Source organism: Cydia pomonella, chromosome 10, assembly GCF_033807575.1.
Source record: "Cydia pomonella isolate Wapato2018A chromosome 10, ilCydPomo1, whole genome shotgun sequence".
NCBI classification, from domain to species: Eukaryota; Metazoa; Arthropoda; class Insecta; order Lepidoptera; family Tortricidae; genus Cydia; species Cydia pomonella.
Window position 1 is genome coordinate 14664846 of NC_084712.1, and position 23948 is coordinate 14688793.

General features: G+C 36.6%; 1 protein-coding gene across 5 annotated transcripts; it reads right to left on the reverse strand.

The window, feature by feature from the left end:
* Window positions 1-69: 69 nt before the first annotated feature.
* On the reverse strand, window positions 70-22666 carry LOC133522217 (sodium-dependent nutrient amino acid transporter 1-like). 5 transcript variants are annotated; one of them, XM_061857466.1, is made up of 14 exons: window positions 22529-22666; window positions 15140-15277; window positions 11409-11676; window positions 10738-10957; window positions 10088-10131; window positions 8807-8954; window positions 8010-8088; window positions 6266-6369; window positions 5586-5772; window positions 4596-4772; window positions 4122-4221; window positions 2252-2419; window positions 857-951; window positions 70-332 (listed from the first exon to the last, which is right to left on the reverse strand). In XM_061857466.1, exons 1-14 carry the CDS (start codon window positions 22529-22531, stop codon window positions 159-161), a joined length of 1905 nt encoding a protein of 634 aa, XP_061713450.1. In that variant the 5' UTR covers window positions 22532-22666; the 3' UTR covers window positions 70-158. The 5 variants fall into 5 exon arrangements, with proteins under 5 accessions (XP_061713450.1, XP_061713448.1, XP_061713446.1 ...); XM_061857464.1 differs by having other exon boundaries at window positions 11409-11673; window positions 22517-22632; XM_061857462.1 differs by having other exon boundaries at window positions 22517-22631.
* Window positions 22667-23948: the final 1282 nt, after the last annotated feature.

Below are 23948 nucleotides of genomic sequence, written 5' to 3' on the forward strand. Positions count from 1 at the left end.
CCCGTATTTAAGACAAAATCCGACACTCAAGATCGGCTGCTAAAGGACAGGTAGATAATCATAAAGCAATAATATCAAAACTCGTATATTTAATTTGTCATTGTCTTTGAAAATATGTACAATAAATAAATTATAAACTACATTAATTTTATCGTAAGTTAAACTCCTCTTCTGTAGGTGCCTAATAAACTGAGGCCTATGTGTTTGACCTTGTTCGTGGTGCGTTTCTTCCTCGCCTCCTTGGCCTCCGCCTTGAAGAGGGCCCATTCCTGCCTCGTGGCCTTGTCCCTGGGGCCCCACGATGGCTTTTTGGTAAAGGCTAGTTTGATCGTCTGTAAACGGAAAATGTTATTCTCAATTTCATTTCCTATATAAAATTATGCTGCCGACAGGTCTTTTCTTTAAATAGAGGGCCCAGCGCGAACATAGAACATTCGTTACCTGTCCCTTTATCATTCTAATAATACATAAGCAAGAGGCAAGAGCGATATTCGCAATTTATTCTGCAAGTAGGGAGTGCTCAAGGCTGCCCTGTTTCGGTAAAACAGCGTACTTATCTAGATTCTAGATAGGACATATGTGATATTTAATTAAGATACGCTGTTTTGCCGTTACAGGATAGAAATGTTCTTTCACAATGCCATAATTATTTCTGTTAGTTTTTCAAAATCTGTTTGTTATTAAATAATTCGAACATATATACTTAGAGTATGTCAGGTAAACATTAGGTAACCTATGTTGCAGCCGGTTTTAGACCAATTTTGCATATTTGAGGAAATATTTTTTTTTTTCAGGCTTTTCCTTCTTTCTATAATATAAAAAGAGATAAAACGAAACATGCATTGTGTTTACGTACCTTGATAAAGTTTCCAGTTCTGTACTTGTACATTGTTAAACCGATGAAGAGGGGAACCATTGCAATGCCAATGAAAAGAATGACGTACCCCAAAGCTGAAAAATAATGACAGTTAATTTTTTTTAGTTTGATTAATGTGTTTTCTTGTAAATATTAACAAGTTTGTGATTACTATATAGGCTATATAAAGATAATTAACTTATTACGGAAAATCAAATAAGTATACACATATTCGCATACAAGAAGGATGTTGATAACAGCGTTAATAGCAGAAAAGGTGAAAAGTATATGGAAAACTGTGCCTCCGATTTAGACTGACGTTTGACAATAAATGTGTTTACCACCAAACATATAGCGCCATCTAGTTTTTTCCCGTTTTTTCTTAAAATTTTACACCTCTTCCATAATCAATGCCTCTTTGGCAAGAGATTGGGTGGCGATGGCGCTGCAAATCGGCAGTCCCGTGTCAAGTGTCAAGTAGGCCAGGGCCATCTTGTCAGGGTTGAACTCAACGTATTCGTACTCACAATAACTTTGACCCAATACTTATTTTATCTTAAAAATTTGTTAACTTTTAAATAGGGCTCCCTATGTAAAATATTAATCAAACGAAGCAATTTTCTGGTCCTTGCTGGCAAGGGTCTGATATTCATACTGTACGTGTACCAAGTGTTTTACTGTAAGAGAGTCCTATCTTGGCCAAAACTCCTTTCACCCCATAGTGACTTTAGTCCATTGGTAGGTATCCGGTTCCAATAGGTAATTTAAAAATATAAATACATAAATATAATTATAGGACAATTTTACACAAATCGACCTAATCCCACAGTAACAATGTATAAGGACCCGGGACGTCCTTAAACTACGTCCAAAAAAAGAGGTATGGGCATTGTGAATGTCATCTTGCTTTGTGTGGTAGGGCACAGTCAGTGGATGTCATTCCAGATCTAGAGCAAAGCCCAACTGGGGAAGTACCTCCACCTTACAGAAAACCGCAGCCAAATAACTAGACCCTACTCATAGTTTTGTATTCCTGCCGGTAGGTAAGGTTGACAGAACTCAACGAGGGGGGGGGGATTTTAGGGTCGGCAACGCGCATGTAACTTCTCTGGAGTTGCAGGCGTACATAGGCTACGGAGACTGCTTACCATCAGGCGGGCCGTATGCTTGTTTGCCACCGACGTAGTATATAAAAAAAAGTAAGCTCAATAACGCTTGTGGGTACTATAAGACGATATACATTAATTCTCATAAACAGAAAACACATATAACTGAGGAACAAATATTTGTGTTAAACTCACAAATAAATGCCCTTACCAGGATTCGAAACCCGGGATCTCCTGCTTCAGAGTCACTACAGACTAAGGTAGGAGGCCGTTAAAGGCTTTAACTTACAGATCGCAATATCCGGGAAGGCAGCGCCGCCGAAATTATTATTTACTAAGGCGTATATGAAGACCACGATCATCATGGCAGGAGTGAGGATGCCCCAGCACCACCGCCAGTAGATGCCGGTCTTGAGGCCCAGCATGAACTCGATGTCGAGGCACACGTTCTCTAGACCTGTGGAATGTAAATAGGCTTAGTGTCAGTCACATGTCATTTTGAAAATATAACTTAACTGTGTTATCTCAAAATGAGAAATCTATCATAACAAGCATCGTCACAAACTTATTCTACATTAATACTATAACAACCCATGAATTCCGCAACAAGCTTCGTCAAATGCTAAATTGTATGTTAATATAATATCACTTTAAACGCTCATCTGATACGAATAATGATAAAATCTGATAAAACTTCTACTAGGATTACTCTCTGCTACGCTGTAGCATTGCGCATGACCCAAAGCAGGAATCTGATTTCAAAGTCTGTAATGGATTTGATATACGATCCTGCGCGTTGATTGGTGCAAGCATTCTTATTTAAGGCCCCGTAAGTCCGTGTTATTCTCTCACTCTCACTGACCGTAAGCGTGAGTGAGATGGATGTCCGTGCTCGGGGCCGCGGATATCTTGTATTTTGAATTTAAATATTTGGGTGTTTTAATAATTAAAAACGTAATCGCCGATTTTTGAAGCAATTTCATATATTTAGCTTTTGTGCAAAATGTATGTATGTATATACTTTATTGTACATAAAAATAAAAACACGAAAAATACAGTTACAGAGTAAATTAAATACAACAAAGGCGAACTTATCCCTGTATGGGATGTATTATAGGTAATTGCCTAAAGTGCATTATAGACCTGTTTGTGATTTTTTTTAATCGAGCGAAAGTCAAAAACTCAAGATTCGCTGAAGTCCCTCGAGCAAGACCTCAAGATTGCTAAATAAATTTATGGCGGCTGTATTGTGATCAAAGAGTAAAGTAAGTATATATATTGTGATCCATAAAAAGCGCTACGACTTTTTAAAACGTTGTGTCGCCGTATCTAACTCTTGTCAATGTTGTATCACAACAATATCAAATCTTGAACATATTCTTAAAATTTGAATATCACTGCCAATATGCATACCGATATATTATTACTATTTTTTTAGGCTAAAGGACTATTTCCACCAAACGGCCCGCATCGCAACGGAACGGAAAGAATTTTACGGTTCATAAACGATACTGAATCATAATAGTAATAAAGCATACGGTGCGCAGGTGTTCAGGGTGGTCTACACCGTAGTCCGTATCAACGTTATGCTGACTTGCTGCTAAGCTACGCTTGTAACCCTACGTTCTAGCCGATAACAATTTTCCTGGTAAGTTGTGAAAACGCGTTAAGAAGGCGTGACTAGCGCTAAATGGGCAACCTAGTGTTCAATGAATGTGAGAACACTAGGAATAATACTGTTAAATTAATTCTTCGCCTTAACCATAATATGTTTAAAAGTAGGTAAATCAATTGCTTAAACATTTTTTATACAATTTCACATGGATAAAATGACTTTGCAAAATAAATTCGTCATCCTAAAATCTAACACAGATAAGGTTTTAAATTGATTATGACGATTATCAAGGTCAGACAGCGCTGCAGATAACAAAAGACCGCCCTAATTTGATTGTAAAAGCGATATGTTCTTGTATTCCTGCAATATACCTACATATAGGATAGATAACAAAATTAAGCCGCGGTCGAACAGACAGACAAAAATATGGCGAAACTATAATATAAGGGATAGTTGACTACAAAACCCTAAACACAGCAGATCTGACACAATAAGGAACCTAATGATGAGTTGAAGGATGCAATGACGTTGAAATATTACTTACCGTAAAGCCAGATAATTCCGACGACTTCAACAATACCAGTGAACAGTATCAAGAACGTTCCGCCAAAGTGATCTATAAGCTCCAACACCCATTGACCGCCCTGAAAACAATTAATGTAGGTTAACTCATGAAGTACTTGCAATTCTTACCACAATAACATAAGCTTACAGTTCGTCTACGCTGAGTCTGCATGCCAAAGTGCACTGACAATGCAAACTTAGCATAGAGCAAAGAATTATTCAAAGTAAAGACTTATGTTTTTATGATCTTCAAGAAATGCATTTGGGGCATTCCACAAAAAGGTGCTACCTTAGTAATCTTCAGAAATCTTTATTTTATACTGTTTTTACCTTTTTAAGGCTAAAATTAATTGTTAAGCGATATCATGCCAAATATCGGCTTCTCAGCTTTATCAGAAGTGTTCTGGTATGCCCCGTGAAGTGTTCTCAATTTAGGACATAAAACGCAACTTACAGGAGTGACATAGATAAGGCCGACGGCGAATCCAACCGTGCAGCAGCATGCCGATATGACAATGGTGGGCACGCGCGGGAAGGTGTCCAGCAGCACAGTGTTGACGGCCGACAACATGGCCACGGCCGAGCCCACGCCCAGCACCGCCATCATCAGGAAGAACAGTACTGAGAACAACTGCAAATTACATGCATTTACATACATCACACATGACAGCTCTTTTAATAAAGTGGGGTATTCAGACCCCATGAGACTATTTGGCATTTTGAAAACTAAATGCTTTATAAATAAATACTTTTAAATGCTTTAAGTCCACATACTTTATACCTGTGTAAAAAACTTGTTCCTACTATCAAAGAGAATTTGATTTGATTTGATTTTTGAGGTGGATTGTCAAAGTAAACTTTGTAGCCACAGAATTTACTGCCATATTTCAACACATGATTGAAACTTTTAGAATGGCATTTGCCTTTGTACCTTATTCTTTGACTGATAAGTATGTGTTAAATATCAAAAAGTGGCGCTATCTACGAGTACTAAAGCATAGGCCAAGATATGACGGCATCTTTTCGAGTGATGGCGCCATACCTTTGGCCTAAAGTTACTGTGGCTACAAAGTGTAATTTGACAATCCACCTCTATTTCAAATTCTCATTGCTACTGTTAATATAGTAGAAAATATTCAGATTAAGAGCTCTTGAGGTCTTCGTTCTAAATAGCCCCGAGTAATTGAAAATGGGTTATGAATGCAGATATACACATATATTCTGGATATTTACGAGAAGCTACGCTATTACCAATTTTGTACGCTAATAGCTTAGTAATAGGTAGGTACATATTCTATTTAAATATGTACAACCGTTGGAGAGGAATTTCGAGAACTAATACAAAATGGTGGTACTTTCTAGCTTCATTTGTTTTTTCGGATCGCCTCCAAGCCTCGCCTGCAAGAAAAACTAAGTTTTCACGTAAAAAAATTTTCCATTGTACCTGAGGCAGGGGTGTTTTCGCGATAGCGTCAGGATAGGATATGAACGCCAGGCCCGTACCACCTTCACCAACCACGTCCTCCACATCGCGGCCCAGCACGTACGCCAGGTTCCCCAGGATGCCGAAGATGGTGATACCGGAGAGCAGACTCGTGAAGGTGTCCAGGGTTGTAACGATCATGGCGTCTCTGTAAAAGACGATGAAGTTTTAAACTTGTCTTAGTGTCGCCATTATTGCTATTCATTTAGTGTTCATCGTGGCAAAATTCCATTATTCAAATATTTTTTGCAAATAGGCCTCAAGGGCTCTTTCACTGGTGAATACATAATTTACCATTACAGCATATCATATTATAGCCGTAGAAGAAGAAAATAACAATGACGATTTTCTCGGGGTTGTCAGTCTTTTCTATTTACTAGACTGATACGAATATTACGAACATTGCAAGTAAAACAAAAGCATATAAAGAGAGCCAACATTAATTTTTACTTTGCTGTTCTTTCACGGTAAAACTCAAACTTAGGCAATATAAAACCAAATACACTTTTAAGAAAGTAATAAACCCGTTGTAACTTTTTGTTATTATTATAAAATTTACTTAGTAATAAACTCAAATTCCAAATGTGTTGAACTGTCATAAACTAGTCATCTTATTGATTTTAATGTGTAATTGCACTTACCTGTAAACGTTTTGTCTGAAGCCGTTGTATGAAGAGAACATAATCATACATCCTGTGCACACGGAGAGAGAGAAGAACACCTGCGTTACGGCTGCGTACCACACCTAGGTATCAAACATACACTATTAAGCGCCAATTCACCACGCCGACAATTGACACCTGACGATGACACTTTACCGTACGTCGCTGGTCCTGAAAAGCGAACATTGACGCTTGTATGTGCCATCTTTAGGTACTTACCGACCGACAAATGTCTATATGTTGTGAATGTCAGGTGTCAATTGACAAGTTGGTGAAATATCAGGTGTAGTGGGCTAGATATAAATAATTCTAATGAAACTTGTGGCTAAAACTTGACGTTTATAGGTTTGTCCCACATTACATCGTAAAGGCCGCAGTAGATATAGCACAAATGGCACAATTAAGCGTGTTAACTTAATGTTACTGTAATATAACTAGTAGTTCGCCCGAACTGAGAACTCGCGGTTTGTCTAAAATTCTATAAAGTAGATTCATAGACATCTATTTAACTTTCAAGGTGATTGAATAAAAAAAACCGGACAAGTACGAGTCGGACTCGCCCACCGAGGGTTCCGTACTTTTTAGTAATTGTTGTTATAGCGGCAACAGAAATACATCTTCTGTGAAAATTTCAACCGTCTAGTTATCACAGTTCATGAGATACAGCCTAGTGACAGACGGACGGACAGCGGAGTCTTAGTAATAGGGTCCCGTTTTACCCTTTGGGTACGGAACCCTAAAAATGTGGAAATTCTGTAATAAAATAAGGATAAAATCAATGTAGGCGAACTTTGTCCATGATTGACCACCGTTTTGTATTAAAAGTTATATGGGACACGCGTCTGCATAGGCGGCCGGCCGGAGTCAACTAGGTGCGCGCGAGCGTCGTGCACGTAAGTATTTACGCAACGGCTGGAGCGACATAGAAGGACACTCTAGGGTAGATAATGAGAATCTCTGCGGAAGGGTAATCCTGGATTGCTACATTCTGAATTACCCGTTTTATGCATCCGACGATTAAAAGCGAGCTGAAAAACATGCAATTGCGATCGCTAACAGTACAACTGATTTGTTAAAAACAGATAGACAGGTACTTTGGAATTTAATAATTTAAGTTACCCGTCAGCTGAAATCGCGCTTCTAGTGAAGGAGTTGACCATTATAGCAAGACCCCTCATAAATAGCTTTTGGATCTTCTAGGCTCTTCTACTCGTAGCTCCATAACCCCTTGATTGAGCCTGCTCATAATTTAATCAGCTACACGTTCACCGAATTTCTTTATAGAATTAGAACAAATTTACTTAAGTAATTGCGTAACAAACTATCCTCTGATAGTTCCGTTTAAAAACATCGAAATGCCGGGCCGTGCCCCTAGTAGCCAGCCGTGTGTTCCAAGTTAAATGTAGGAACTTCGCTTTGCTTCGCTCGCTCGTTCGATTACGATGACTTGACTTTTATTCTCTAGCTAGTTAGTATTATGAAAGTAGGTATCTACAGGCGGTTGCCTGTTGGTTCTTTTAACTTTTTTCAGAGTTCAACTTAGCAAGCTAATTTAAACAGTTAGAAAATAAAATAGGGACTGCGTTTGTATGGAGAAGCGGTAATCCACTTTCCTTTTAAGACTGCCGTGTCATAATGTTGAATAGTTTCAAATTTCCCCCTTACTGTTTTGTTTGGATAAGTAGCTCACCGAGAACAGTTTTTATTAGGAGTTGATCCTTACATTTAGTTCGATGAGTTTATCCCACTGAGGAGTTAAGAAGAACAAAATTCCCGTCCCGGCTCCATCCAAGGTGCTAGTACTGAAAATGACATTAATAACTTTTAATTTGATAATATTATGATATAGTTAAATAGTAAATAAAACTTTTGGGTAGAATTCTGCAATATAATTTTTGCATCATTTTTGTTTTGATTGTGAGCAAAATAACCATGACGTAAAAAACACTCATGAAAAGAATTTGAAAGGTACATAAGGCACCGGTTTTAAGTAAATAGTTTAGAAGTAATAATAATATCTCACAAATAAGTACTAAACATAAAAACCTTATAAAAAAAACTAAAATTTAATCACATTAAAAAAGGTGACGACCATGTTACAGAATATATACATATTTACACAACATAAGAATAAAAATACCAGGAAATAAAGTCGTTCTACGTGATTTCAAATTCAATCAAATCGGTGTTTAAATAAAGTACCTATTACTTGCACTAATTTATCCATAATTGAATCCGAATATATATAATAATATAAGCCATACGCATGTAATTTTTAGAGGAAACCGTGATTAGTGCGCGCAGCAATGGTAACTATGGATAGGTATATTATATTTTCTAGCATCTTGTTATAACCACAGTGTTAATAAAATTGTAGTTATACCACGCCGTATCTTTATGTGCAAAACGAATGAAAAACTTGACTGAATTATTTTTGTAACAAGCCTACCTAAAAATAGCACTTTAAAAATCCAATTTGTAAATATTCATTTTGTATTTTAAAAATAGCATATCTGGTACCTAATCAACAGAATAATCATGACGATGTAGGGGAAGATGGCGAGGAAGTAAGCGGCCTTGCCGGAGCTCTTGACTCCGCGTGCGACGATCAAGAAGATGATCACCCAGGATAACAGTAGGAACAGCACTAGGTACCAGATCGGGAGGCCTGCAACCACATTGAACTTCAAATTAGTTAAAGAAAAAGTGTTGGGGGTCCCCGTGGCCTGAGGGCCCCGTATAATTGATACGGCAGATACGGCGGTAGCTACACCCCTGAATTATAGGATTGTGACGATGCACATTAGAAACGATTTTTTACGTTTCTCGATTAAATCTGCAAAGGTCATACAATCGATTCTAATTGTGATGATTTATATTTTTAAGTACCTAAACCTATAAAATCGGATGCGACTGAAATGCATTGTCCCGAGCGGAATTGATCCGGTCGATAAGTAGAATCAAACTATTGCAATTGAGTTGGTTCCGTTTTACATAATGAAACTCAACGCTATTAAAATTTATTTTAATTTTTATTACATAATAATATTTATTTTGGTGATTTGTGTCAATTATAACGAGATATTCTAAGCTAAGAAGATATATATTTTTTGTTTATTGGGATTCAAGTTATTTTTGTTAAACAAGATTGGCCTGAAACGTCAATGGCATGGAATGAAAAAAAAATATTACCATTTTTTGTATTAATTAAATTACGAAATTTCTTAAAAAAAACAATATGTACCTTTATTAAAAGAGGTAAAAATAATATTAACATAAATTAATCAGTACAAAAAAATGGTCCTTATTCTCATTTGTAATATTTATGTCCTGAAAGACAAAATTAAAGATTAGCTTACAAACATTCTTGTTATTGTAAAATTAAAATCACTAATTAAATAAATGAATGAGTATGAGTATTAATGAGTTGAATTTTATTGCTAATATCGACTCCATAGCTCGCTATCAGTCTTACCGTGCGATAAAAAACTCCGATGCCTGGTACTTAGATATATCAAATGAATAATTTTCTCTTCTGTTTTTATGCTTACGAATACAATATTTCTATTTCCATATATCAAAAAAAACTATCTAATTCTGGTGGGCCTGGGCATATATGGAGATCACAATAACCTAATCAGTCCTCGTAGGTATATTATTCGATTTCGCGAAATACCTAATTGGTGCTAAATTGAATTTTTTTAAGCTCCTTTAACAATAATCCATCTAAGGGTAACGTTTTTAATGGATTAACAATAATTTTGCTAAAAATATGCTAAAGTTGCCAATTCATGTACTAACCAAGACCACCAGCAAGGGTTTCCTTCTGTTGTATCACTGTCCTCCTGTAAAAAGAAATTAACAACTTATTTAATATCCAGAATGTCCTTTACATCGACTATATTAAGCAAGCTGATAGAGTTATTTATTTAGTCTTTTTAGGGTTCCGTACCCAGGGTCAAACGGGACCCTAATTACTGAGACTCCGCTCTCCGTCCGTCCGTCCGTCTGTCACCATGGCTGTATCTCATGAACCGTGATAGTTAGCCAGTTGAAATTTCGATACATTATGTATTTCTGTTTGTTTGTTTCTTGTTTGTTTCTTTATTTGCTATATCATGCAAAATTGTATACAATAAAATAAACTGCCTCTATAGCAACAAATACTAATTGTTGCTATAGCGGCACCATGAGATACAGCCATGGTGACAGACGGACGGACGGACGGACAGCGGAGTCAACAAACGGAATAAAATACATATTTCTTTCCAATCTCGAGGTTCTCATCCAATCACCGAAGTTAAGCAACGTCGGGCGGGGTCAGTACTTGGATGGGTGATCGTTTTTATAGATAATGGTACCGAACCCTTCCTGTGCGAGTCCGACTCGCACTTGGCCGGTTTTTTCTAGCAACTATGGAATATAAATTGTAAATTTTAGAAAAAACTTACAGAAAAAATAGTTCGGCACTGCTCGTGCCGTTCTCAACATGGATATCATCGCCGGTCTGACCGGATGGCACGCACAGCACGTCGGTCCAGGCCTCGTCGCACACCGCCCACGGCAGTGTCCCTTGGAAGCTGAACACCAGGTAGTACAGGCACAGTGCGATGATCGACACGTAGTAAGACAAGATGAGGCTCGTGCCCAGGGCCTGTGCGTAGCCCGTTCCTAGAAAGATAACACATGATCCTACATATAAAGGTATAGATAGATATACTTAAGGTTAACTGGAAGAGATTCCTTAGGGATTAGTTCGCCTTTGTACTAATGATGTGTGTTATTTCCTGTTTTGTTTTTTGTTTTCTTACAATAAAGTGTTTTACTACTACTACTACTTATTTCAATATAATTAACTAACTAAATACTTATCTCAGTTAACCGAATCGAAATGTCTGAGAGCTGTCAGCAGAAAAGTATTAGCCAATCACTAAAGTCCATGATATGATAATCTTACCCAATAGTCGATAATTCAGTATATATTATAATTAATATGTATATATAAAAAAGAATTATTCTATTCAACTTTTTTGACTCCATCAGGTTCACATCGCCAGAATACCGTATATTTTCTTTTTATTTTCATTTATCTATGCTGATTACGACTATTAAAAGTACTAACCTTTCATTGCAGGCGACAGTGCCCAAATCTTCACAGAATTTCTTGTGCTGAACTGGCCCATTGCACATTCAAGGTAGTACATGGGTTTACCAATTACGAAAAGTACTATAATGTAAGGTATGAGGAAGGCTCCACCACCGTTATTGTACGCCACGAAGGGGAACCGCCATACGTTGCCAAGGCCCACAGATGTGGCTATACAGGACATAAGGAATTCTATCTGGTTTCCCCATGTTGCTCGCTGGGGTACATCTGCTTCTGGGTCCTCCTGAAATAAAGAGACTACTTAGGACTTTTACTTAATAAAAATTGGCTTCATACGCAAATTCTAATTTCCGGTTCTTTTTTGTAAGCGGTAGTCCAATCTATGTTATCAGTTTTATAATTTGTTAATTTAATTAATTTTAAAAGTCATTTCAATTGTTTAATTTTTTATTTTATTTATAAGCGACTTTAAGCGACGGGATTATGATATTTTTTGTTCGAAAGGGGTGAGATTCTGTACTCTGTAGAAATCGAGGAAACTCTAGGTACCTGAGTTTTTATGAAATAGGTACCTGTTTGGCAATCTTTAAATAAAATTTATTGCCCTTTTGTTAAATAATCGTTCTTATCTAATGTTTTATCTAAAGAATTTGTGGAACCAGACATATCGTTATCGATAACGTGCAAAGACACCATAATACAAATGCGTCAGTAAAATTTAATATCATCTTTTATTGACTTTATGGTCGCTCTAATTAATGGATAAGTAGCTTCTTACGAGTAGATCGACATAGTCAGACCGTACATAGTATATTACTACAGAGGCCGAGAAGTAAGGGGTTGCCGGCCGAGCGTAGTGAGAATGGCTAGTTATGAGACCTGAGGGCCTACCGCGAACCACGTTCGACGGGTTGCCTCCCTGTCAGACTTAAGTACGAATTTACAAGTGCGACAGAGAGGCAACACGTCGAACGTGGTTCGCGGTAGGCCCTCAGGGCTATAACCGCGAAAATCGAAGTTCGCAAATTGCACAAGTGGAATTTCTCTGTCATTGGAGTAAAAGAGAAAGATCCCCGCAATTTGCGAATTTCGGTTTTCGTGGTAGGCCCTCGAGGCCCCCTTTGGACGCCGAGGTATGTGTATCGCTTTTCATTCAATAAATAAAATAATTCAATAATTTACATGCAATTGAATAAATAACAAAAAAATACGAGAAATAAAAGCTTTATTTAAAAAAATTTTTAAAGGAAACTGGACAAAAAATATAAATAACACGTTCCTATTTATTTCGTCCTATATTTCATCAAAAGTAGATATTTCATGAATGTTTTACGTTACTACAAAAATTTACTAAATTGTACGAACGCACGTTTCTGAGGATCGAACACGTTTCCGAGGAACAACACTTGTCATTGCCAGATTTATCTCGTCAGGTGTCTGATTAAGAATGCTTCGATATTTGCAGAAGTAAATATCTTTGTTTTTTTGGCCTTGTATCCGTCTGACTGTCGTTTTAGCCACATAACTAAGTTTACATAGTTTTTTATTTTTATATTATGCGTCACCTGCATCGTTGCCCTAAGCATGGTCAAAGATAATTTAAAATAGAGGTAGATTGTCAAAGAAAATTTTGTAGCCACGGCTCGAAACAATGCCGCCATACCTTTGGCCTGTGATCTAGTAGATGGCGCCACTTTTTGATATTTAACAAATTTAACACATAAGTATACTGATATGTGCCAGAATATGAAGAAGTTTCTTCGGGAGAGGTGGGGCGTACGGTGTGGAGCAAAGTGAAACACGGCGTCACAACAGGAGACAGTATATTAGCAGTCGGCGTTAACTATTTACAAGCTACTCGACTAAACTAACGAATCACCAAAGGCCGAACAGCGTCCAATGCGTATAACTGCCGAGCGCTAAGGAGAAGCGGGATATAAAACTAGGAAAGACAATTTTGTAGCTACAGTAAATTTACTGCCATCTTTCGACACATGATTAAAACTTATAGAACGCCATTTGAATTTGATCCTTATTCTTTCACTGGAAAGAGCTAGAGTATCGATATTTCAAAGAACTGGCAGTGACTTTGATCCTTAATTCTTTCCAATGGCGTTCTATAAGTTTTAATCATGTGTCGAAAGATGGCAGTAAATTTACTGTGGCTACAAATTTTTCTTTGACAATCCACCTCTATTTCAAATTCTCTTTGGCATGAAGTATAATGCCCACAGTGTTGACGATTTTCTAGTCACTGCCAGTTCTTAATATCGATACTCTCGCTCACATCACTTGTACAGTCAGCGTCAAATACTTTGTAGCAGTCAAAGTGGCCAAATAGTTCGGTACACCATACTAAATATATGGTGTACCGAACTATTTGGCTACTTTGGTTGCTACAAAGTATTTGACGCTGACTGTACTAATTACGGCAAAAAAAAATTGTAAGTAATTAGTACCATAAATATGGTACAAACATAAGCTCTTTATTACAACCAAATTTTCGGCGTAATTAGTACGAGTGTGAACTAGGGTATTGATATAGGGTATTGACATTGCTCTTAATGTGCACGATGTCGAGGAGCAACGTAAAGTTGACCTCAACGCTAAACGCGACGAGCTGAAAACACGCCAGCCTGCGTCCATTCACTACTACTACGTAGCTGGTGTCCTCACATACCCTCAATGTCCAAGGGGGTTTAACCTCGAAGATCGGCTACGTCAGCCATCTTCGGGCGCATTAGTGCCGAGCTAACTTTAGGAGTCGAAGTGGTCGCCATGGTCGAAATCGGCCGGAAAGATCACTTACCAATGAATTGCGAATTTGCTTTATCGAGACTGATATAGTGAGTCGACTCCGACTCTAATACGTGTTCCATCACCGGTTACCGCATGACCGCAGAGCCCTAGCTAAGTGGCTATCCCTGTTCTTCATACTATATACGTAGTAAGTATTAAGTACTCGGATAATCTGGTAAAAATGTTTCGGCCAGTCTGTCCTATATATAGTCCGCGCTTATAGTTATCAATCGGTTGCGAGCTGCAGCCCGCAGTCTGCGTCGGTCCGCCAACGCGTGCTCCCGTTGATGCTACTCGATATTGAGCGAAACATGTAGAGCAGTTTTCGACTTTAAATAAGTGAGTGATCCGTTTTATATATTTAATATGTCTGTGTCTCACGGAAGTTTTGTTATTAAAATTGTTTGTTTTTTAATTTTATTCTAAGCATTTGTTGTCCTAAATTAAATTAATTATACATACATACATCAATTTTGTCCCTATAATTGATTCCACGTCTTTAATTTCGTCTAAATATCCAAAAATGACATGAAGATGGACTTGAAGAGAAAATCAAGTTGGTAATAAGTTTTATGGTAAAAATAGAGAAATGATGCTACGGGTAACGAGAGACATAATTCATAAATTCCTTACTTTGTCGGTGGTGACCCTGCCTATGAAGCCGATGGTTCTGGGTTCGAATCCCGATAAGGGCATTTGTCTCGAGTGCTGCGACATCCGTATTTCGTATGAATGTCAGTATTTCTATATTATATACATCGTTGTCTGATGAATGAGTACCCACAACACAAGCCTAATTGAGCTTACTGAGGGACTTAGTCAATTTGTGTAAAGATGTCCTATAACATTTATTATTTATATCTACAATACGTATAAATAAAACCATTTATAAAATCACACTCTGAGGGACCGTTACCTGAAAACAAACACACACCGTAGGTACATACCTTCTTTTCATCGTTAATTTCTAGAGGTGGTGGTGGTTTGAATGCTAGTGGAGGCCCAGGAGGCCCTCCCGGGGGCGGCGGGCCACGAGGTGGACCCTCCGGGAATGCGTCAAAGGCGGCATTGTCTTGCTCTTTGCTCTGAAATTTTTTTAAAGTGTTGCGTTTATCACCCATCTTCAAACTAAGTTGCTTCCTACACCCAGGTGCAAAAGTGCAAACCTACTTTATGAATTTATAAAATGGGCATGTACTTTTACAGCTTGCTGTACATTCTACATATAAAAGTAGCTAGATACTTCAATGTAATGATACAAAATGTAGATGTTTTAGAAGTTTACCATACATTATAGTCCCTATCACAACAATAATTAGAATTTAGGCAATCGCCAGCTCCTGTCATGAAAATAATACACGGAAACAATATAAATTGTTTTTTTAATTAAATACTTAACATATATTTTAGGACGAAGAGTACTTACCGAGGAAAGGTAGTACCAGGATTAATAGCTCCAACTTTATTTGTGGTGTTTGAAAAATTAATTATTGAACAAACCGTAATTTTGATTTTGAAACCTGACGTCACGCGGAAAGCGGTCGGGACTATTGAACTTTTTTTCAATGTTTCTCTTTGTAACAAAATCCTTTACAAACGGAGCAGTTGCTTAAAAAATCAGCAACCTCGCTTGGCTGCGAGTTGAAATAAAAAAATTAAAGTCCTTTCCTCCGACGTTTCGAGGACGGCATTGTCCCCGTGGTCTTGGAGAAGACTGGCTATTAGACATCAACATCTTCTAGCCGTGCGAGTTTTTCTAACTACCCGCACTTGATCTTGTTTATCAACTTGAACGTTTTGCGTACTAGGGATGTTACTTGAACGACACACTACACTATAGTACATTACGATACAAGTGCGAAAAATAGCAAATTCGCAACGAGTGGCGATAAATTAAAAAACGACACGAGTGATTTAAATGGACACGAGTTAAATTGAGTTACGTAATCCAAAGTACATCGGTAGGATTTATATATTTGTAATTATATTTACGTATCTAGTGCATATTATTCAATAAACACACCTTTTTGTTTGAAAACCAATCACAATGTACCTAATCGGTGCGTATACTAACAGTTATTACACTATTTTAATTATAGGTAGGTACTAATAAAGTTTGATTCCACATTATTCATGGTCATAATAGAAAGGCGACTAGATGTTTTTGCGCATTCCATCTATGAGAAGATCTTGCGAAACACTTGTGCGGTCATGTGAGAATTTGGCAATTCGAATTAATTCAATGCAACATGTAGGTGTAAGTATTCAATAAAGGGTCATTATCATTAAGAAGACAACTCGATCAATATAGACTATTCCAATACCACTTTACACATTTATTTTCATTAAATCTCAGATTAAACCGTTACTCAATAATTAATTATCTAGGTATAATTAATTTTACTTAGGCAAATAATAAGTTAATTATCACTTACTTATATATCATTTGGAAGGGTCTACAAATGAAGAATAAGGCTTTATTATTTTTTAAGATATTTACTTTAATGAAATTCGATAGTATTAATCATACAGTATGAGTAAGTTTGTTATATTGATGCTATACTTAACAAAAACAAAAAAAATATTCGACATGTTTAGCTTAGCTTACGACATCGCAAATATTTAGACTTGGCTTTCTTTTATCAAGAATTAACCAAATCTCTATACTTACCAATTTTCTATTACATGGAAATTTAATAATGTACGTAGGTTCTAGGTAGTTATTCTGAAAAGCAAAATCTGACTTTTAGCCGCCTTTATTATAAAAGTACGAATGGTACCAACGCAATGTCACAAAACCATATTAAAACAAGTTTAATATGGTTCTTAAATATATTAGAGCGTCTATAACCGTGATCTTGTATCAGTTCTAATTGGAACCTTGTACGTAAAGTATAACAGAAGGTCGTTTTAAACAAAGGCCGATGGTTTAGCGCCCGCGATGTAGTGTTCAGTAAATTGCGTGAGACATAAGGAAATTGCAAAAGTACTATGCAGGTTATCGCTCCGATGTTTATTATACAGGCTGTAACAAAAGTAGTGGAGATCCCTTTAAGGACAAGAAAATATTTTTTTACGATTGTTACTATTGGGCAGGTGGTCTAAGTCGACCAACCCTTCATACAACAGGTCAAAATTTGTTCGTGTAAAAAAAATCTACTTTTTTCATGCTTTTTCCTAAATAGAATACGATACCGAATCTTAAGCGGATCCCCGCAATTTTTGTTGCACACTGTATATATAAACCTAGGAGCACAGTTTATATACTTACACCTAAGCTATGGAACAGTATTACCACCATTACCTAAGTATATCTGTTGTCACCAATAACTTATTATTTAATGGGGAAGATCGCCTATGGCCTCGTGGCTGTGTGCATTAAAAATATTCTTACGCAAGTCAAATCTAATTTGGCTCTCCTATTCTTCATGAACAGTAGAAAATAGTCAACTTGTCTGACAATTAGGAAAACTGCTGAGAATGAGAGTCGTAGGTACCCCCGTTCCGTAATTGTATTGCGTTTAAAAAATATATACGTAGGAAAAGATCGCATTTTAGCGATAAGTCCGCCTGTTGTTACCTACTCACTTAAGTCCTTTCTTTGTTTATAATATGTATTTTTCTTTGTAGTGCACAGTAAAGTATTTTATTATTATTTTTGGTATCTCCTTGGATTTCACGGGCCTATAAATCCCGTGTGCTTACTACCAGTTCGGCACTGACATAAACGCTATCGAGAACGTAACTTACTTTCTATGCGTCTCGCTCGTACTAGCATATAAGTGCAAGCGAGATGTATAGAAAGTTAATTACGTTCTCGATAGCGTATATGTCAGTTTTGACACTGTCAGTGACTCATGGTACTGGTACAGGTCTATATTTCTTTATTTTTCTTAATCTGTAAGTCCGTTTTGGTCTCTTCTCTAAATCGTTTCGCTGTTCTCCTCTAGGGTTACTGTTCCAACGTTTTTTGATTGTATCCAATATCCGAGGCCAACTTATCAATCAACCGGAATTGTTTTAATAAGATATGATGATTACAAAAGCGATAGTAAAGAATTCTATTGATGAATATCACTGCTTCCTGCAGGCAAATTCAACATGGTGCAGTCAATTATAACATTTGGCAACGTCACGAGCTATTCATAGGCAACATGAAATCACAACAGTAGGTATACGGGACCTAAGTCATAGCTATATAACTGGTGGGAAGCTTATGAATCTTATGACATGACGAATGTGTGTCCTAAATATGCGTGTTTCACCCTATAGCGTCGAAACTGTTGTATGTACAGTGTATGACTGCTGTTTGTAGTTTTATTTGATAATGTTTTGCTTTTCTCCTTTTTTCCTTCTTGACGAGGCTGGTATCTGGTAGGTATGTACAGTAATGAAATGACTAACCTATAAAATAAAGGTTTGTCGAGAGCAATAATTTTTCTTGGCAAACATTGTAAACAAAGATAACATTTCAACATGGCAAATAATGACTAGTACTTAAAATAAAACACGCCGGACAACAGTAAGCGGTAGTGTTAAGCATGAAACGGTATATTTAGTATGTCGTAGGTCATATAAAACATTCCTAGATTCTCTGAATGCGTACAAAATGTATCTACAGTCAGTAGCATCTCTGCATACAATCTTGATCTGCGATCATCAAAACTCTAGGGCACTTCTAGCAAACATAGAAGCTTAAAATTTACAATTAGTGTTTAGTGTATAGATCAAGGAAAAACTCTAATATTTTGCAATTTCGGTCCAGTTTTCTAGATACACCAACTGCATAAATAATCTTGTAATCCTATATAAATGTATACGATAACAAAGCTACATTTGCAGCGAATGAATCAGTGTACCTGTATATGTATCGAAAAAAAAAATAGGACTATCTACAAAAATAAATAAGATGTCATCAAAAACATAACTTGTAAAAAAACCAAGTCTCGCTACTCCCTCAGTTCTTCTACCATAAAAAGTAGTGAGATCCATGTAATACTAACTCGGTAAGTTTATTCAGTCCCTACTTAAGGGACCTTCTGTCTTAAGTTATTACGTAATTAGCTAACCTAACAACATCTTATAGTGACCATATCAAAATATAATAGTTATTTACGATACCAGTGCGAAAAATGGGAAATTAAAACACGACCGAAGGGAGTCCCTTAAGACAGAAGGTCCCTGAAGTAGGGACTGAATAAATTAACCGAGTTGGTATTACATGGATCTCACTACTTTTTATGGTAGAAGAACTGAGTTGCGAGACTTGTTTTTTTTTACAAGTTATGTTTTTGATGGCATTATATATACGGTACTCATTAAAAATGTTAAACCGTGTCCATTAGCATAACGCAGCAGTGCTACAACCATTAGTTCATCTATAGGTTAGTTATAACTATCAGTACTAAATAAACTGACTTGAAAAACATGCTTAGACAAGAAGGCATACATGAAACTAAAGTGAGAAAGCCAAGGACGAAGAATTTCGTACATTGACCCGCCTGTTCCCCATCTCGCCATCTCTATCGCATGCGCATAATTATATATCTGTCTCGCTCACACAGTGTCATTGATCGCTGGCATCATGGGCGGGATAGCAATATATAGGAACAGAGGGCCTACCGCGAAAGCCAAAATTCGTTAATTGCGGGGATCTTTCTCTTTTACTATCACTAAGATGTAATTAGAGCGATAGAGAAAAATGCCCGCAATTGACTAACTTCGATTTTCGCAAGAGATAGGAACAGGCGGGCCAATTAACAAAATTCGTCGTATTAAGCGTCCTTACTTTATCTAAGGAAGTAGATTCTTAATGCATAACACGGAATCATAACAAAGAATTCCAAATCTTGAATTACCAAGGGCTTCATCAAAAACATTGTAATACATAGGTAGACGTCTAGGTATATTGTAATACATAGGTAGACGTCTAGGTATATTGTAATACATAGGTATATATTGTAATACATAGGTAGACGTCTATATAATAATTAGCCTAAGTAACAAGAAACAAAGACCAACTGAAAAACGAAAATTAGGAATATGAGTGGGAGATAAATATATCCATTATTATAATTATTATAAACACCCATTCAAACAGCGTGTGAACTACAATAGAGGAAGTTCAGTAAGTAATTACTTCGCGTTGAAGAGGTTACGGTTGGTATTTACCGGCCTACGTTATCATATGGTCATTTATATGGCGTTATTTTTGAAGCATATTATTATAACAACCTTAGATTCATGTACACCTGTAATTTATAAGACTAGTATTAGGTACCTATAGTTTTTTTATTCTTTTCAAGGAGGAGGTTGTCTCATTTGTAGAGATTTTCATTATTTTTATGTACTTAATATGTTCTTGATTCTCGAAAATGGCGGGACCGTTATAGATAATTATTTTTCGTTGACCGCAAACCATGTTCGACGTCTTGCCTCTCTGTCATACTTATAAATTCGTACGTAAGTGTGACAGGGAGGCAACACAGGGAGGCAACGCCCTCAGGGCTATATCCACGAAAATCGTCCCGTCCCGTCGAAGTCCGTCAATTGCGGGAATTTTTCTCTATCACTCTAATTACGTCTTAATCGGAGTAAAAGAGAAAGATGTCCGCAATTTTAGTATTTAGGTTTTCGCGGTAGGCCCTCTGATTATTAGATCCTGGAGGAATCGAAGGAATATACATAATGATTAGGGTGCTTTTTAGTAACTCATGATTTTTTCTGTGGGAAAGCATCATTTGGTGAAGTGAAAGTGCTGATGAAGACCATAACATGGCAAAAAATATAAAAATAATTATTGACTAACTACATCTACAAAAGGAATAAGTAACAAAATGTTTATAAGCAATATATACCTAATACATAATACGACTAAGCTAGCCAGCCCGCCAGGTTTTACGTTATAAAAGGAAAACAATATACCTAGTCACGTTTCTATATTATTATTGCTAGATTACCGACCGAATTAAATCGTGGCGCACCACATCACGTGGAAAATGCACGAGATAATACCGAATCTAATCAAAATAATAATGATTATCTATCGATTATTACACTGGTGTATAAAGTACACCACAGACGATAAACCAACAAGAAATGAATTATAATAATGAGATAGCTACCTGATTTTACATACGAAATGGGTTGGGATTTTCCAGTTTCAATAGAGCTGATAGGTACTTTGTGTGCGAAAATATGTATATATTTTAAGGATTTCATAATTCCAGAGTTCCAGTTTTATAGTGACGGAACCAACGGGAAGCACTTCTCTGAAACGAATTGTACCTATCTAGTACCTACTACTACATGGATAAAAAACTTATCAGTTATTTAAAGATAATTTGGAATTAGGTACTTTCCCTAACTAAGGATAGCCTCAAAACTAATCAAGTATTGGTTATAAGTTAAGAGACTTCGACCTTTCAGAATCTATGGTAAGTCAAGTAACTTGGAAACTGTTTCTAATACGTACATATTACCAACAAAAACCATTTGTTAAATCTGATTGATGGGGAACTGTAGTTCTTTGTAATGATATGATTTTTAGTAGCTTCTGAGCATGTTTTGTTGGATTAATTTGTTTAATAAATTTCTCAAGTAGGTACCTTCTTAGGTAGTACCTTCTTTTTGCAGTCGGTTAAAAGGTCTTAATACCCTGGAAAGCTTGTTTACGTTTTGGATTTATGACATTGCATGAGATCTGGGCACTGTTGATATGTAACTAGGGCTACAACTGAACATTTTCGTTATTTACAACGCTCATGCGCTTTGAGGACTGTAAATTAACCTAAGTACTCCGTTCAATAATGGCCATTGTCAATGACAACGCGTATGTGTTTTGAGTATTGTTTATTTCAAGCGCAAATTCCGTGGAAATTTAAAATTCAAAATTAAATTTTGACGCCTGTCTTTCACGTTGATTTTAGATGCTGAGAATGTAAACAAACAATAACAGGAGGGTATTAAGATAATAACCAAAAATATTTTTTTCAACCTGCCGTAAAAAGTGACCGAATTTAAATAAAATAGGTACCAATATAATATATCTTAATTAAACATTAACGGGTTTGAGTAAATGGTTTATATTCCTACTGTATACCCTCACTTTTCCACGAAATGGCGAGTTTTTATTACATAAGCGTCTCATTTTACTCACGTCCAGTATCATTTTAACTATAAGTATGGTAAACTTAATTATAACCTAGTGATTATACTTAAGAGAAACGTTTGTAAACAATAATTTATGTATACAAAAACACACTAAAACACGCCTGCAACTTGTTGCAAAACACAAATATTGATACACCACAACACACACATACACAACTTCTCACCATTGTAATTCACTGTCACTTTTTAGCAAAATTATTTAATTTTATTGCGAGCAAAGGCAACGCGCGCCTGTCGGGCGCAAATGAATTCGTGCGCGTGGTCCTTCTCAGTTTTATATAAATATATCGAGCGGCAAGAATTGAAGGATGGCTTCTTGTAATCTATCCGAATACCGCTCTAACTAATCACCCGTGTTTACGCATTAACGTTAACACAAATCCATCGCAACAAGGTGCCTTTGATTTGTTTATACAGTGAATAATGGAAGAAAACCCTTGTCTCACCAAGGTAACTGATGGGGATGACACATTCGGTATATATTACACACTTAAAGTGTAATGACCTGGTAATCTAATCTGAAAAATAAGGGCAAGGAGCGGTTTTTCAGTGTCTTGAAGACGATGTTAAACAAAAACATATAAATTAACGTTTTTATTTTATTCTACACGTTGACACAAAAAAAACGTTACCAAAATGTTTACTGTGGCTTATGAAAAAAAAGTTTTTTTTCACCATGCCAACTGGTAAAGGAACTCTTGATTGTTCAAAAACTAATGAGAAAGTTGCATTTTATCCACATGTCGGGCAAAGTAATCAGATGCAAATTTTAAGTTGTTTCCTTATGTTAGTTGGTAGAATTGACTTTTAAATGATGTTTTTGAGTGATAAAGTTTTATTGCGATCATTGGGATGTGATTCGGTTTGATTTTTTGTATTTCATTGTTAGTATTTTCCTTATCCTTGCGTTGGTGTGGTGAAAATTTTTGTGTTTCACTCGCATACAAAGTTTGTTTAACCCTCGTGCCTTGAAACCCTCGCAATACTCAAGATTCTTGAACTCTTTAAGATTCTCAAGATTCCGCTTTTCGAACCACTTGTTATGCTCGTGGTTCAATTTTGGGATCTTTCGCATGCTCGGGTATCAATATTGGTACGAGCGGTTAAACAACAACTTTGCTCCCTTGGGAAACAAATAACTATTGGAAAATCGCCATAATTATTTTAAAAACTAACCCCCTGATTTATTTAAATTATGTTTTATCCCTTTCTTCCAAATACATAAGTCAAAAGGACAGATAAAGACAAACGATTCATGGCTAATTCAGGCCAGTAACGCGTTTATGAATAACGCCATAAGGGTTTAAAAATTAGAAACACCTACACACGTTGATATTAGGTACTCATAGTAATCTCAAGACTACTCTTCGCTGTATGCTGTTATCATTTCACATATACGAGTAGTTTACTAATTTGTTGTGTCCACTAGTGTGCAGGTGCAAGTGTGCAGTAGTAGATAAGTGTACTTTTAACTTACATATATTAACAAATAATATGCATTGAACCTATATATTTGGAAATAAGTGATTTCCCTAACCGTCAGGATCGCGCCTTCAGGAATTTCAGAGAATTATTTTTAAACAT